This window comes from Solanum lycopersicum, chromosome 11, assembly GCF_036512215.1.
Source record: "Solanum lycopersicum chromosome 11, SLM_r2.1".
Classification (NCBI taxonomy): domain Eukaryota; kingdom Viridiplantae; phylum Streptophyta; class Magnoliopsida; order Solanales; family Solanaceae; genus Solanum; species Solanum lycopersicum.
This window is the reverse complement of record NC_090810.1, coordinates 3,402,303-3,418,117: the sequence shown is the minus strand read 5'-3', so window position 1 is coordinate 3,418,117 and position 15,815 is coordinate 3,402,303. Positions and strand designations below refer to the sequence as shown.

The following is a 15,815-nucleotide window of genomic DNA, read 5'->3' as shown; positions in this document are numbered from 1 at the left end:
CCACTAAGTTTCGAGATAACTAATTTTCAAATAATTTGTTCTCAATAAAACGATATAACGTACAAATTGATGTTTCTAGCTCATGCAAGATTGACAAAAAAGAGGAGCCTTAAAACAAATTGATGTTTCTAGCTCATGCAAGATTGACAAAAAAGAGGAGCCTTAATAAAAAGGGAAAACTGTGTGGTTTAACAAATTCATTATAGCTGTAGTTTGCTATAATTATCACTAGTGACTAACATTGTACATTAATTACGTGGGCTGACTTCAAATTTGTATAATTAGTCACATTTGTATATGTATAATTCGCCAGAATATACAAATATATATGTATAGTATACATTTATTTAACCTATATACATATACGATCCACCTTTCTCCCACTCTCTGCCTCTCTCGCTCGCCTCTCTCCTCCCTCTTTCAATCTCGCTAGTCTCTCTCCTCCCTCTTCCGATCTCGCTTGCATATGTATAATATACAATTGCATATGTATTATAAACAATTATATACATATACAGTTCACCTCTTTCCCACTCTTTGCCCTCTCTCGCTCGCCTCTCTCTTCCCTCTCTCAATCTCTCTTTCCATATATACAAGTACATATGTATAATATACAATTATCTACCCGAAGTACATATACAATTCACCTTTCTCCTACTCTTTTCCCCCTCTCTCTCGCCTCTCTTCTCTCTCTCCCAGTCTCACTCGCCTCTCTTCTCTCTCTCCCAGTCTCACTCGCCTCTCTCCTCCATATAACATTTAGCTACGAATTGTAATTATCAAACCATAGTTATGGTAAATAATTAAACTATTTTTAAGTGGCTATATGTGAAAGTTTCCTTAATAAAAACTCTTCTCTAGGTTTAGAATGAACCCTTTGTAGAATCCATTATTTAATTTAATTGAATCTTAGACCCTTCAAAGTTGGACTTAGAATTTTAAATTAAATTAAGTATGAATTAGTTATCGCATTCATAACTCATTTTAATGTATGAGGTCATAATTTGACATTTATACGAATTTAATAGAAATCATTGGATTCGTTTGAACTCGTAAACGTAGATATATTCTTGACCATCTTTACTTCCAAATCTTGATGTTCTTTGTGCTATGCATATTTCATAGGACCAAATTCAACTTTTCAATAGAATCGAACCTATAGAGATTTTTTTGTTCTAAAATTTACTTTTGTAACATCATATGTAATGACCAAAAAGAAATTATAAGTATCAAGAAGAAACTTAGCTCTTTTATAATTTGAAGGCAAAAAAAAAAGTTTTTTCATGAGAGAATTGTATTTTTTCATTACTAAGTCGGTAACTATCGTGATATTTGATTCTTAGAGTTTGTTTGACACTGTTATTAAAAGATCAAAAGTGAAAAATATAGTGTTCGGCAAATCAATAGAAGATTTTTTTTTTTAAAAAAAAAGCATATCTCATAATTTGGTAAGACTTTCGTTTAAGAATTTTAATTTTATATAGTAATATTTTATTATTATTTAACTTTATTATCATTACTTCATATTTGACATTTTTATTTATATCTAAATTATCATATCAATATTTATTATTTTATTTCCATGTATAATATTAATTGCAAAATTGAATATATGTGCATTTTAATTCAATAAAAAATATTGTTTGATTAAATTTTTTATAGTAGATATTTAAAATAATTTATATATAAAAAATAATTTTCATATTAAAAGTACATTCATACTTATCCTTTTTTGTAATTTGACACTTAAAAACAATTTTAGAAAAGATTAATCAAAGACAATTTGTTTATCAAAAACAATTTTCAATTGAATTAGCCAAACAAGAGTTTGTTGTTTTCAAAAGCATTTTTATGGAAAGTCATTTTCAAAAAATGCTTCTAAAAAAAAACAGATTTTAACAATAATCCCAAACAGACTCTCAATATCATCAAAGGTTGTAATGGAATAGTAAGTCTCAGTGTATTCTTACAATTTCGGTCTTCCCATTTGATTTATTAAGATGAATCCGTAACTAAAACACTACATCCGCCTCTGTTCTAAGATGCTCAAGAAGTTATGCCTATGTTGATATTCCCTTAGACAAAAAAATTCCATTGAAAATCTTTATGGCTTGATCAATAAACTTATGTCCTCCAAATCGTATCGTATTTTAACTGAAAGAACTTCTTACAATAAATAATAATAAAACCCTGTTTCATGCTCCGTGAATATCCCTACTTCAGTTTGTTTGGAAGATCATGATTATTGAAATTGTTGCCGTATAAAAAAAATAATACACTAACTATTAACCTTCTACACCAAATACGTGTCCTCCACCTTCATATCTGGAATCACGTTCTCACCCCTCGATAACATAAAACAGGGTCATATCCTATCTTATCACTTGCCCAATACTTCTTCGGCACACTCTATATATCTATGTCAATTTTTTAATGTATGTAAAAACAAAAAAATGCATTAAAAATCTTCTATAAAATGAAAATTTAGCTATTTTGTAATAATTTAAAAAGTATTGCAAAAATTAATAATTAATTGGCTTAAGTTGCTATACAACATTATGTTCCCTCAAATTACTCTTGTATAATGGGCTTGAAAAAATGAGCTGATAATTTGGTTTAACTTTGTTGGGCTGGATCATATGTTTTAGAAGGTAAGGCAACTAATGTAGTCTTGGGCCTTCACACACATAATTAAATGCCCTACCAAAAAATTGTATCGTATATACACATGCGTGACAACTCATATACAAAATAAACAGAAAAATATCGCGATGTTATGTAAATATCAATAACGTCGTCACCGTCCGCCATAATATAAAGTGATACTATAGCCCTTTATGAAATTTTCTTTTGTTTCATTTCTAAATGGGCTATTGATATTTGCCTTTTAACCACTTTGAGTTTTCACCATGGTGTTTCAAACATTGGGTCCAAATTGGTAACCTTTTGGGCTGTCACTTTGATTGGGCTTGTTTTAAATCAAATTTAGTTAGGTAAAAGTGCACAAATATCCATTGTGGATGTCACATGTAATTTGTGCTTGTATTTAAATTTTTGGGTAAACCATACAAATCCAATATTTAACCGCTAATTACTTAGATTCACGCTAGTTTTCAATATTAGAAATCATACTTAATTTTGGGTTTTGGATATGTGGGGACAAAATTAGATGTTGTTCTGTGGATACATTGTATCCAAGTGGATTTACGTTTATCCGACTCTCTCGTTAGCCTCTCTCCTTAAATCTGATATCCCAGATACATATATCTAATGTAATTTGTATCTATCTGTATACATAGACTATCTCGTACACCTCCCTCCTTCTCTCACCTCTCCTTATTTTAGTGTATATGGTAAAAGATACATGTATCTTAGTGTATTTGGCCTGCAGTCTGGCATGAAATTATTAATTAATGAAACAATATGTAATTATTTCAAACTATAAGAAGAATTAGTAAATATTATACGAATGTTTGTCTAATTAAGTAGCGTTTTCTTTAATTTTTCTTGTACGTATATCTACTTCAAACATAATTGAGACATAATGTTACTATTCATCGTTAAACATAAAATATTCTGTTTGCGATCTCTATCATACTTTTCAATAGAATATTCTCAATGAAAATCTCACCTTTTTTTATCCTACATTTGAGTCAAAGAATAGACATTCATGTATTTACCAATATTTTAGAAAAAATATATGACTTCAATTAAAATATTAGACAGATTAGAAAAAAAAATTATGATAGAAAATTAAAAGTAAAATTGTTCATTTGGGTTGGACTCATCAAAGAATGTGAAAAGCCACAAAGTTACTTGCCTCAAATAGGGAAAATATCTATTCACTTTGTTTTAATTTGTTTATTTTAATTTATTCTGCGATTAAAATATTTTTATCTTATAATATTGACTATAAATATATATTGGTATACCAAAAATGCTTGTTGAATATTTTAATCATAAGTATATCAATGTAGATATGGGATATAAAGAGTTACTAAATAAGAAAATTACTTTTTTGGATTATTAAAAGGTAAAACAATTAATAACAAATGAGGTATCAATTTCCAAAAGAGAGGAAAAAATTAGTCGACTTGTGTATTATATGTGATGAATATGGCAAGAAGAAATTGCTTAGATAATAAATATTCTTTATCTTCAATCCTAAAATTATGAATTCGAATTACTATAGAGAAAAAAGATGAAAGCTCTCGAGGAGAGATCACTGTTAGATGATTCGTTTGACTCCTTTCGAAGAATTTTCAAAGACGATCCAAGCTGAGTAAAGAATCAAATCCTTTCCCAATAAAAATAGGATTCGTAAAAGGGAGGGGTGAAAATATAAAAAAAAAAAGTTAAAAAAATAGGGACCAAGTTCATTTATTTTATTTATTTATTTTTGAAAAAAAAATGGGAATGAGACACGATAGACCTTCATTAACCAGGTTAATCTACTGAGATACTAAAATTCTCCGTGGGACCAAGATTTATTATTCCAAGTTTGAAAACAAATTTAGAGGCCCTTTATCTGGCCATGGATTCATAATATTTTCTCAATGAATATTTGAAATAATATTCACGCTTGAATATATTTAAAAATAATTTAAAAATAAAAAATGAATTGAAAAATAAATTATAAATTATTTTTTATTTGAACTACAAATTTAAGTTGGATTTATATTTTTCATGACCAAAAAATATTTTTTAAATAAAATTAAAAAAATTCTAATAAAAAAATAAAAAATAATAAATTTTATGACCAAACGAATAATGTTCTAAATAAAAATGGGACCAAATATTCCCCCTTCCAATTATACCATGTTCGAACATTTGACGCCTGAATATATCTCACGCATTATTTATTGACCAAAAAAAAAAAAGATTTAACTTTTAGGTACGAAAGGGAAATATTTTTCAATTTTTTTATGTTAGTTGAGTTAAATGTTTTGAAAAATATTTTTTAAATTTATTTTCCTTTCAAAACTTAAGAAAAATATTTTTCAAAGCCTCTTCCAACTTAATATTATAATATTTTTTTTGTTGAAAAAAATTAATTTATTTTTAATAAAAGTTATTTTTAAAAGATAGTTCTAAATTCATTTTTTTTTACCCCTACCCTTGCCCCCACCCCCAATCAGCCCCCTACCCCCTTTAAAAAAATTTAAATTTCTTTGAAATTATTTTCAATTTTAAAATTTCATTTTTTCACCCCAACCTCCAAATAAATTCTAAGTTTATTTTTAAAAAATATTTTCAACTTCAAAACTTTATTTTTCTCCCCTGCTCTGAAATCACCCACCTACTCTCTCAAAAAAAATTTAAAGTTTTTTCACCCCTACTCTCGACCTTCCTGCACTCCCCCCCCCCTCCAAAAAAAAATTCAATTTATTTTTTAAAAATATTTTCAATTTCAAATTTTTATCTTTTCACCCCTACCCTCGACCCCTCCCCCTGCCCCCAACCCCCAATAAAATATTTATGTTTATTTTAAAAAAATATTTTCAATTAAAAAGGTTATTTTCTACTCTAGTAAAAATAAAAGATGCTTTTCAAAAATATTTTTCATTCATAAATCAAATACTAAAAATCTTTTCCGCAAAATATTTTCTACTCACCAACCAAACATGAGAAAATAGGTCAAAAATCTACTCATTTTCCAGAAAAAATGTCTTTCGTGTAGAAAACATTTTTCTTCGTACAAACACACCCTTAATATCAGCGCATATTTTTTCTTTATACAATCACGTCATCAAAATATTATTATAAGAAAACAATTATTATGAATATTTTTTTGGCATGGGGCGTATCAGCGCATGTTAAAATATATATAATTGTTTTTTACACTATATGCATCAGTATTTTCAAAAATATTTTTTTGGCGTGGAGCGTATCAAAAATATTTTGGTGCACAAAATGAAGACGTAGATCCATAAGGCATAAGTTTCAAGCGTAAAAAACGTAAGCCCTGAGATTTTTTTTTTTTTTGGTTTTAACCTTTTCTGTTTTAAATCGTTTTTTAAAAAATAAAAATTCATAGGATAATTTAGAAAGGAAATATACAAAAGTAGAGTATTCTTTTTTATCCTCTTCGCTATCTTTACGTAAAGAGGAAAATGACTTTCAATTTTGTAGTTACTCTAATTTTAATTTATATTCGATAATCTTTAATTTAAGAGAAATATACAAGTAATAAAAAATATTTAATTAATTAATATATAATAATGTATAAGACAATTTCTTGCTTTTTTTTATTCTTTTTAAATGTCTTTATCACTTACAGAATAATAAATTCTTATTAATTCTTGCAAGTCAACCATTCCTATTTTTTCTCTCACACACATATATATACATGCGCACACACATATTTATTCTCTTAATATATTGGAGAGAGTTGAGGGTGAAACAAGTAGCTCTTCGTTGATGTGTCTGCTTTATCAAAGGCATTTTTATAAAATCATTTTTTAAAAGAAAATTAACGTTGAAACAAATAGTTCTTCGTCAATGTAGCTGCTTTAGCAAAGAATTTTTACAAAAGAAAAAAAAATCATTCTACATTAATTTATTTAGTACATAATTTCTCTCGAAATTGTGGGAGTCGTTTTAACTATGCGCTTTAGTTTCTTTAGTCATAGTTTTATTACTTTGAAGGTCACTAATATCTGTATAAATTTATAAGTATTTCGAGTAAAAAATCAATAGTTAATGAAGAAAAAAACCTTATTATGAAATTAAATGGGTCTCTTTACATTAAATTTGCAAGATAACAAAATAAAATAATTTATGATCACGTAATTTGAAGAATAGGTTTCAGTTGACCTATCGTAACTTCATCAATGAGGTTTACATTATGAGTTCGGAATTTAAATAAGCCACAAAAAGATAAAAGTTACCAAAATAAATTACTATTTTGAAAAGTAACTAAAATGGATTTAGTAAAAGAAAAAACTCCACTTTACCTAATATTCTAAACATTTTTCGTTAGTCTCATGACGTTTATATTTAAATATATAACGAAACTATTTATTATATTTTATAAAGTGTAAATTTTTCTTATTATATTTTATAAAGTGTAAGTTTTTCTTATACTTAGTAAGTGAAACTTTTTCTTGCGCTTTACAGAGTCAAAGAAAAAAAATTATGTTTTACAAATAGAAATATTTTCACGTTCTGAATTTTTACGAAGCTCTTGCAGTAATTGTCATACAATTGTATTGATTTGACATGTCATAAAAACAGAAAAAATTATTACATACGTGTTTTTATTTTTTTATTTTGAAAACTCCTTCAAACTCTTTTTAAGGACATTCAAACATAGCTTCTTTCAACATTTTAATCTTCTATTTTTCGTCATTTCAATCACAAAAAATTGTCTTCTACCTCAAAAGTTAGAGTTTTGATTATTGGGATGACGAAATTATACATTAAGAAAATTTTGTATATTATAATTGTCATCCCAAACACAATGCTATATTCAATTAATGTCCGATATCATAAATTTCTTTGATCAATTTATAAAAAAAATGTGCATAAATAGTACTGACTATAACTTGATTATAATTAAAAATACCCTACTTTATTTTTATAACAAGGACAAGTAAATTTTGGAGAGTGGATTATTTAGAACGACAAATTGTTGACCGACTTTTTGAGGGTTCAAATGACTACGTAAAACAAATCAAGTTAATAATACTTGAAATTTATGTTAAAAAGGAGCCTAAGACTTGTCAACAACATTCTCCTTTATCGGTCGAAACCTGTGTTAAATATATATTTCTCTTTGTAAAACATAATTTTTTCTTCGACTTTATGAAGTGCAAGATTTTCTTTTACTTTATAAAGTGTAAGAAAAACTTACACTTTATAAAATGTAATAAATAGTTCCGTTATATATTAAAATATACACGTTATGAGAATAACGAAAAAATTTAGAATATCGAATAAAGTAGAATTTTTTCTTCCAATAAACCTATTTTAATTATTTTCTAAAATAGCAACTTATTTTGGTCATTTTCATTTTTTGTGACTTATTTGGGTAGGACTCTTATATTATCCACTTTGATTGAGACAATGAATTGTTGTTTCCTAATATGATTTGAGCAATTTTTATTCTAAGTCAAATAATTTTCTTGCAGGATTTTTTAAATATTTTTATATTATAATATTTCATAAGTTATAATTGTCACTTGATATTTTTTCAGAGACAATTAACATTATTTAAAAATGTTCCTAAAGTTTATAGCGATATTGGATTTAACCACAATTAACTAATGACGGTAAAAGCTTTAGCAGTACTCCTAATTAATATGAATAATTATTGGTGCTAAAAGTTACTCCATTCGTTTCAATTTAGATGGCATTTTTCGATTTTTGAGATTCAAACAAATTTATCTTTGACCGTAGATTTTTCATGTATCTTTTAAATAATTATCATGACTTATAGTATAGTTTTTTTCTTCTTCTTTATAGCGTATCAATAAATGTATAAATTTCATTTCAAAAAATAAATAAAAATTTTCATGCATAAATTCTTGGTCTAACTTAAACTGTTTGACTCTTGAAAAAATAAAAAATGTCACGTAAATTGGGACAAAAAGGAAGTAAATTCTTTTTTTTTGGCCAAATATATAAATAGATCCCTAAACTTGTTGGGTTTTTTCCCTCGGGTACCTCGACTATGTCATTTTTCTATTGAATCATTGAACCACCCGTAATTTGTTCCTTTAAAACACTGTTGGTTGATTTTGATCGGCTTTTCTATTGTAAATGCCTTTAATTGTGTTCGAATTGTAATAATTTTGATTGAAGGAATGAAGACAAACCGTGTTAGTCTCATTTATTTCCTAATGTGTTCAAATGACTTAAGTAAAACACAATTATTCTCGAACATTTTCACAATCAATTGGACTAATGAGTTGTGGAACAACATACGTATCCTCTATCAATACCCCTCATTAATCTAGTTCCACATCAGACAACGATATTTGTTTAAAGGAACAAATTATGGGGATTCAATGATTAATTAAAAAAATGACCTAGTTAAAGTACCTGAGGGAAAAAATCCAGCAAGTTCAGGGACCTGCTTATGTATTTGGCCTTTTTTTTAGTTATAGTGAAATCATATGCATGAGTGACATGACACTTTGACTTTACCCCAAAATCAAACTTTTGTGGAATTGATAAGATTCTTGTTTGTATGCTTTAAAATCGCATATATGCAAAGAGCTATATCATCAAGTTGGAGCAAAAAGAGATAGAGAACAAAAAGAATGCCAAAAACATGGAGTGACACAAGAACAAAACACAAGTGGATATACCCCCAAAACTAGCTTGTATAAATACCCCTTAATTCTAACTCAATATGATCATTGACTCATTGCTTAAATAGTATTTCATCATGCAAAGAGAAAGAGATACATTGAGACTTGCTAGAGTGATAGGGGATGTTTTGGATCCATTCACAAAGTCTATTAACCTAAGAGTTGTTTATAACAATAAGGAGATTAGAAATGGTTGTGATTTGAGGCCTTCTATGGTTGTCAACCAACCTAGGGTTGAAGTTGGAGGAGACGATTTTCAGACTTTTTACACTCTGGTATACCATATATATACACACTTATATACACAAGTTTCGTTGCTTTTGTTTTGTACACGTGTCGTTTTTCATTTTTTATATTTAGGTTGATGAGTATGAGGAGTGGGGAGAGGTTGGTCAAAGAAATGTGATAATATGACATGACACACGTAAACTTTCTAAGGATATGAATCTAGATAAAAAGATACTAAAGTCGATGACTAGGGCAAAAGATTAATAGCTAATCGAGTGTTGTCTGGATTTATTCCTTTATTATTATTGTTATTAATTACTCTCCTGCTTTTCTTACTCGTTTTTTATATATGTTTTACTTGAGTTGTGAGTCTATCGAAAATAATATTTCAGAAAGAGTTATAATTTTTTTTCAATAATATTTCAGTTTTTTTTTATGAAAATAGTTGAGCATTAGAATAGGTAACAATGTTTAAAAACATAAGTTATGTGTATTAGTGATGTAAATATTCTTTATATAATAAAATCACTTAGAAAGTAATTGTTATTAATTCTATTAAATTACATTGTAAATACATAGCATGCATGATACATGTTGAATTACATGATGGTATAAATTATTCGTTATACTATCAGAGTATATAACATAAATTTATTCAGAAAATAACTTCGTACATTTATTAGTAATCGAAGTTATTTTTCCAATTTTTATAATAGAAAATTCATTTTAAATTTTATTTTTTGCTCTGATTTATGAAGGTTATGGTGGATCCTGATGCTCCAACTCCCAGTAATCCTTGTCACAAGGACTATTTGCACTGGTTAGCTTTTTTTTTCTTTTTTCTTTTTTTTTTTTAATTTTTTTTTTTAAAAAATTATAATATTAACATGTTAAAATAGTAGCTAAATGAGTAAATTAAAGTTGATAATACAAGATTACTAACATATCATAGTTAATTATTAAGTATCTCTAAATATGTGGTGGGGAAGTAAATCCGTAATTACAAAAGATTTGAGATTCGAGCTTTAGGGTATAAAATGTTTTATTCTTTAAAATGGAATTTTGAAAGTGAATTCGAATTAGTAAAACTCATAAACAGATATAATACTGGATGGAAAATAAAAAAGAATAAATTACGAACAAGACATTAGAATAAAATACGAACAAGACACTGGGTCTACCGTCAAATACGTCAATTACGAACAATACACTGGATTTTAAAAAATATATTTATCACATTTTTTTCTACAAATAATTCCATTAGTGATTAAAAATTTAGGACAAATGATATATTCATATATTGCATGCATATTAACATTCGAATTATTCAAATTCATAAACAGATATAATACTGAATGGAAAATCAAAAAGAATAAATTACGAACAAGACATTTGAATAAATTACGAACAAGACACTTGTAAACTATCGGTACCAAAAGGGTCTACTGTCAACTACATCAATTACGAACAAGACACTAGATTAAAAAGAAAGATATTAATCACACTTTTTTCTACAAATAATTCCATTAGTGATTAAAAAATTAGGACAAATGACATATTCACATATTGCATGCATATTAACATTATCAGAGACAGAGTCATAATTTTTAGTTATTATGAGCCCTATTTCCTTTTATTATTCTGAATCGGTGTTGTACTGTTAAATGAAATTTGAAACAGTATAAATACATAATTTAAATCAAAATTATCGAGTTAATTATATCGAATTCATAATTACCATACTGGCTCTAACTTGAATATTAATACTCTTATTACAAATTTTTCTTTTTAGGTTGGTCACTAACATTCCAGCAAGCACAGGAGTAACCTTTGGTAAGTCTTTCATATATACATATATATACATATATATATATATATATATATCGTCGATTGATACAAAATTTTAATATATCATGGTTTAGCGTTTACTCATAAGAATTTTAGTTTGTTTAAAAAGAATTTTTAGACCGTAAGGTGAATTTTTTCGTATCATTTATATATTTGATTATTTATTTTTTGTGTGATATAGGAAATGAAGTTGTATCTTATGAGTGTCCAAGACCTACAATGGGAATACATCGACTTGTTCTAGTTTTATTTCGTCAATTGCGTCGAGAAATCATCTATGCTCCCGAAAATCGCCAAAATTTCGATACGAGGGAATTTGCAAAGCTCTATAATTTTGGATTACCAGTAGCTGCGGTTTATTTCAATTGTCAAAGAGAAAATGGTACTGGTGGTCGTAGAATATAATATTGTTCGAAATCTTTTAAAAATGTTGTTGTTACTTGTTAGTATTAAATTGCTTTAAAAAAACCCGTCACTTTTTAGAAGATTATTCGATATACTTCTATCGATATTTTCTAAAAGCCCGGAGTGATATACATATATCGAAAAAATAACTATAAAGTCTTTAGTAGTCATCATATAAACCATTCTTAAAAGAATTGGTGATGACTATATATATATTTGGAGTGTCATTAAAGTAATTTTTCTTCTATATATCTTGTATTGAAACTTTATAAATCAATAATTATGTTACATAGTGTTATTAATTAGTATTTTGATAGTTTTCAAACAAATTAAATGTCTGATCAAGTCTTATCAATCGATAATATCCAAAGGCGAAAAAGAGACAAATAGAAAAATAATCACTTTACTCCATATTCAGTCACTTAAATTTTTATTACATTAATATTCATAAAGCTTATTCGATCCAAAAAGATATATAAATATAATCATTTATTACACATTTAGCTATCATCATACAATATAATTAAAATTTAACACTCACTTCACCGTTTTTTTAACAACACATATAAAATACTTGTTAATAACACACACACACACACCAAAAAAGAGGTATACGTATATATTTTAAAACGAATTCAATATTGGATCAAAGCCTTATCAATCGATAATACCCTTAAACGTAAGAGGGTAATAAGATAGAGAAAAAAAATGTCAAAAGAATAATCACTTCACTCCATACGCATAAAATCTTTATTACACAAAAGCTCATTAATTCAATAAAAAGCAATACACAAAGTATAATAATTTATTACACTTTTAACATCACCATACAATATAATTAAAATTCAACACTCACATCATCAAGTTTACAACATTAAGATAAAAAAAAAAGAACACAAAATCTCAATCCAACAAAAACTTGTTAAAATAAGACTCAAATTTGTTCATTTGCTTGGGAGGAAGAGCCACAAATATATTAACCCCATCATTGTTGTTGCTTTTACCATCATCAATATTTGGGAATAATAATATAATTTCTTTTCTATGACAAACCACAGGACAACTATATTTTGGTTTACCCCAAGGGTATTCAACTTGTGAAAACCCTAATTTCCACCATGATGAAAGCAAAAATTCCCCATTTGGAAATCCTTTGTTAATCTCACCCCAATCAATTGCACTTCTTGCATATTCATCATCCATTCTTTTACCCCCTTGTGACACTAAATCAACAATTTTACTAAAAGGCCCTTCTTCAAGCTCGTGACACGTGGCTGACGCGTAGGACGTCAGCACAGCGTTGCCAGCGTAAGATTGTGGCAATGGTGGATTTAACCTAGGTCTGATATCAACCGCGAATAAAACAGTTGAAACTCGCTCTGAATTGTTCTCATCATCATACGATAACGCCTTACACCTCCATACGTAAGAAGTTACCACATTAAAACTCGTGATTTTCGCGTTAGGGGTATTTTCGTCTTTTGCCTTTTCCTTCAAGGAATTAATGTCACTTGGATTGAACTTAAATATTTTGAAGTCAAGTTCTTCTTGTAGGGTTTCAAATACTTTAGCATTTAGTTCTTCACCAATGGGGACATCCAATTTGAGTAATTCGACGTGTGGGAACGTGACACGTGGAGGCCTACGAGCGGCTAGGAGGGTACGATCATTGCATGGGACAATGGCTAAGGGCTTAGGGTTATTGTTGTCATCATCAAATGCTTGAGAAGCTAAGTTTTGTAAGAAAGTCTTGAAGCTTATTCCATCAAAGGTTATGTGGTTTGTTGAAAAGCCCATTGCAAAACCACCACACTTAAATGATGTAACCTAACCAAAAAGTAATCAATTAAATGTTTATAGCTTTACATTGTCAAATTTCCTATAAGATAACTACAAATAACTGTCCACAAGAGAATAAATCAACAATGTATAAAATAATAAAAAAAGTTACATACGAAAACTTACAACAAGTTAAAATATAAAAATAATAAAAAGTTTCTTTGAAAAGAAAGATAGATTTAGGGTGAATTCAATGAGTTCAACCGAATACGTTATTCTCGATTCAGTCTATTTATTTATATATATATATATATATATATATATATATATATATATATATTAGATTTATGCATGTCTGTCATTAATATTTGTGTTTATTAATTTTTATAAAGTACAGCTAGGTAGTAGGTGAAGGAATAATTATTTGAAAGGTACATATGAACCCTCTATTTGTCCTATGAAAAAAGTTAAAATGGCTAAATAGCATATACTAGTATATAGAATATAGTATAGTATTAATAAGTGACAATTTTGTGTACTTTTACTTTCTAACTAGTGTTTGAACTTAAATCTAAAGACTAGCAATTACCTATCAAAAGTTATCGTTGAGTGATAAAGTATTCTTTTTTTAAAATTAAAGTTCTCAGGTTTAAGCACTAAAATAAACTAATCGTCTTTGGTAAAGATAAAGTTACCTCTAGAAGTAGGATTTCTCAATATGAATCAAATTTAGTTAGGCTTCAAACATGAGTATCAAACGCTGAATCTAAAAAAAATAAAAAAATTCACATAGTGTAGTTGTTATTGGAAAATATTGGTCCTATTATTATTTATTATTAGATTAAAGATGTGAAAGATCATCATTTATTTTTCTATCTAGAGGTAGCACAAAACATTGACATTACGGAAACTCTCAGTTGCTCAGTCAGTTGGCTATATGAATTTTATCGAATATATTATGTCTAAAATTCTGATATAATTCATTACCCCCCTCCCCCCAACCCCACCCAAAAAAAAATATCTACATTCATTACACCAACTAGCTAGGGAAACCTTTAAAAAAGATATAAAATATATAATTTAGACAAATACTTTTATTATCAGAGGCAGATCTAGAATTTGTAATACTTTTTCCTATTAATGTGTATACGTGTGTGCATGTGCCCACGTGTGTGTGTTTCATGTCAAAAATATAATACATGATTTAGATGAATCTATCGTTCAAAACCTAATTTATCCGGAGTCCCAACTATTTAATATCTTTTTAAAAAAAGCGTATGAAAATCTTAAAAGACAGATAATATAAACAGGAGAGATAGATCAAAAATATACCTGGAGAATGCAAAGTGGTTTATCATCTTTTTCCAAAATATCAATGTTCTCATGAACAATTAATTGTCTAAAACCAGGATTAGGGTAAACTAAATCACCAATCTCATTCAATGTTAATTCACTTGAAGCAACCATAAATACAGCTCCAGCATCACTATTACAATCAAATTCCAATCTTTTTGACTCTTGATTCATCCTAAGTCTCCCAGCCAAAAAATCATAAGGAACAAGAACCCTAGATAACGCGATTCGGAGTCGTTCCGTCACAATTTCTGGTGGAAATTCAGGATTTGCATTGAAAAAATGTAGTGTTTGGACATCAAAATTGAGGACTTGATCAATATTTGGTAAGAACATAGGTTTTTTTGGAGTTTCTTGTGATGGGAAGACTAAGCTAGTGTTATGGATTGTGACTTTTAGGTCTTGGATTGTTGATTCAAGAGGTTGGTATAGGGTTCCCATATTGAAATATTGAATATACTGATACAAGTTTGTGTTTTGTTTGGTATGGTGTGGCTTGTTTGGGTAGCTATGAGTTGTATATTTATATTAAAATCAACTAAGCTGAAAGGGACCACCTATGTGTGCATGTGGTCATATAGTTTGTATCCCTTAGCTTCATCGTAATTATAAATTAATAAGAGCGTTTCGATCCGAACCCTAGAAATGGAGAACTTCGATTCTGATACTTTATTAGAATAGTATTCAAATCATAATATACAAATTGGAAAACTCAGTAATGATTTTGTTTTAACTTGAAATTGTTACAAGAATTCATAAACTTGAAATTCTGAATTTGTATGAATTCGTGATAGGAAGCACCATATACTTTTTGATAAAGTTATTAATATGAATCTGAATTAGTTGAATCAGTGAATTTCGAGAAGGGATTGAATGGAGGGTTTT

General features: G+C 28.0%; 2 protein-coding genes across 2 annotated transcripts; one reads left to right on the top strand and one right to left on the bottom strand.

Moving 5' to 3' along the window:
- Positions 1-9,232: 9,232 nt before the first annotated feature.
- On the top strand, positions 9,233-12,096 carry LOC101249977 (protein FLOWERING LOCUS T-like). The gene is made up of 4 exons (XM_004250027.4): positions 9,233-9,592; positions 10,304-10,365; positions 11,338-11,378; positions 11,575-12,096. Exons 1-4 carry the CDS (start codon positions 9,395-9,397, stop codon positions 11,796-11,798), a joined length of 525 nt encoding a protein of 174 aa, XP_004250075.1. The 5' UTR covers positions 9,233-9,394; the 3' UTR covers positions 11,799-12,096.
- A 413-nt stretch (positions 12,097-12,509) lies between these two features.
- On the bottom strand, positions 12,510-15,815 carry LOC101249696 (acyltransferase GLAUCE). Its single transcript, XM_004250026.4, has 2 exons — positions 14,910-15,815; positions 12,510-13,625 (listed from the first exon to the last, which is right to left on the bottom strand). Exons 1-2 carry the CDS (start codon positions 15,369-15,371, stop codon positions 12,702-12,704), a joined length of 1,386 nt encoding a protein of 461 aa, XP_004250074.1. The 5' UTR covers positions 15,372-15,815; the 3' UTR covers positions 12,510-12,701.

Coding starts and splice junctions, on each gene's coding strand:
- LOC101249696 (XM_004250026.4), bottom strand. CDS start 15,371: ATGGGAACCCTATACCAACCTCTTGAATCAACAATCCAAGACCTAAAA. Junction 13,626..14,909: donor AACCACTTTGCATTCTCCAG/GTATATTTTTGA, acceptor CTTTTTGGTTAG/GTTACATCATTTAAGTGTGG.
- LOC101249977 (XM_004250027.4), top strand. CDS start 9,395: ATGCAAAGAGAAAGAGATACATTGAGACTTGCTAGAGTGATAGGGGAT. Junction 9,593..10,303: donor TTCAGACTTTTTACACTCTG/GTATACCATATA, acceptor TGATTTATGAAG/GTTATGGTGGATCCTGATGC. Junction 11,379..11,574: donor AAGCACAGGAGTAACCTTTG/GTAAGTCTTTCA, acceptor TGTGTGATATAG/GAAATGAAGTTGTATCTTAT.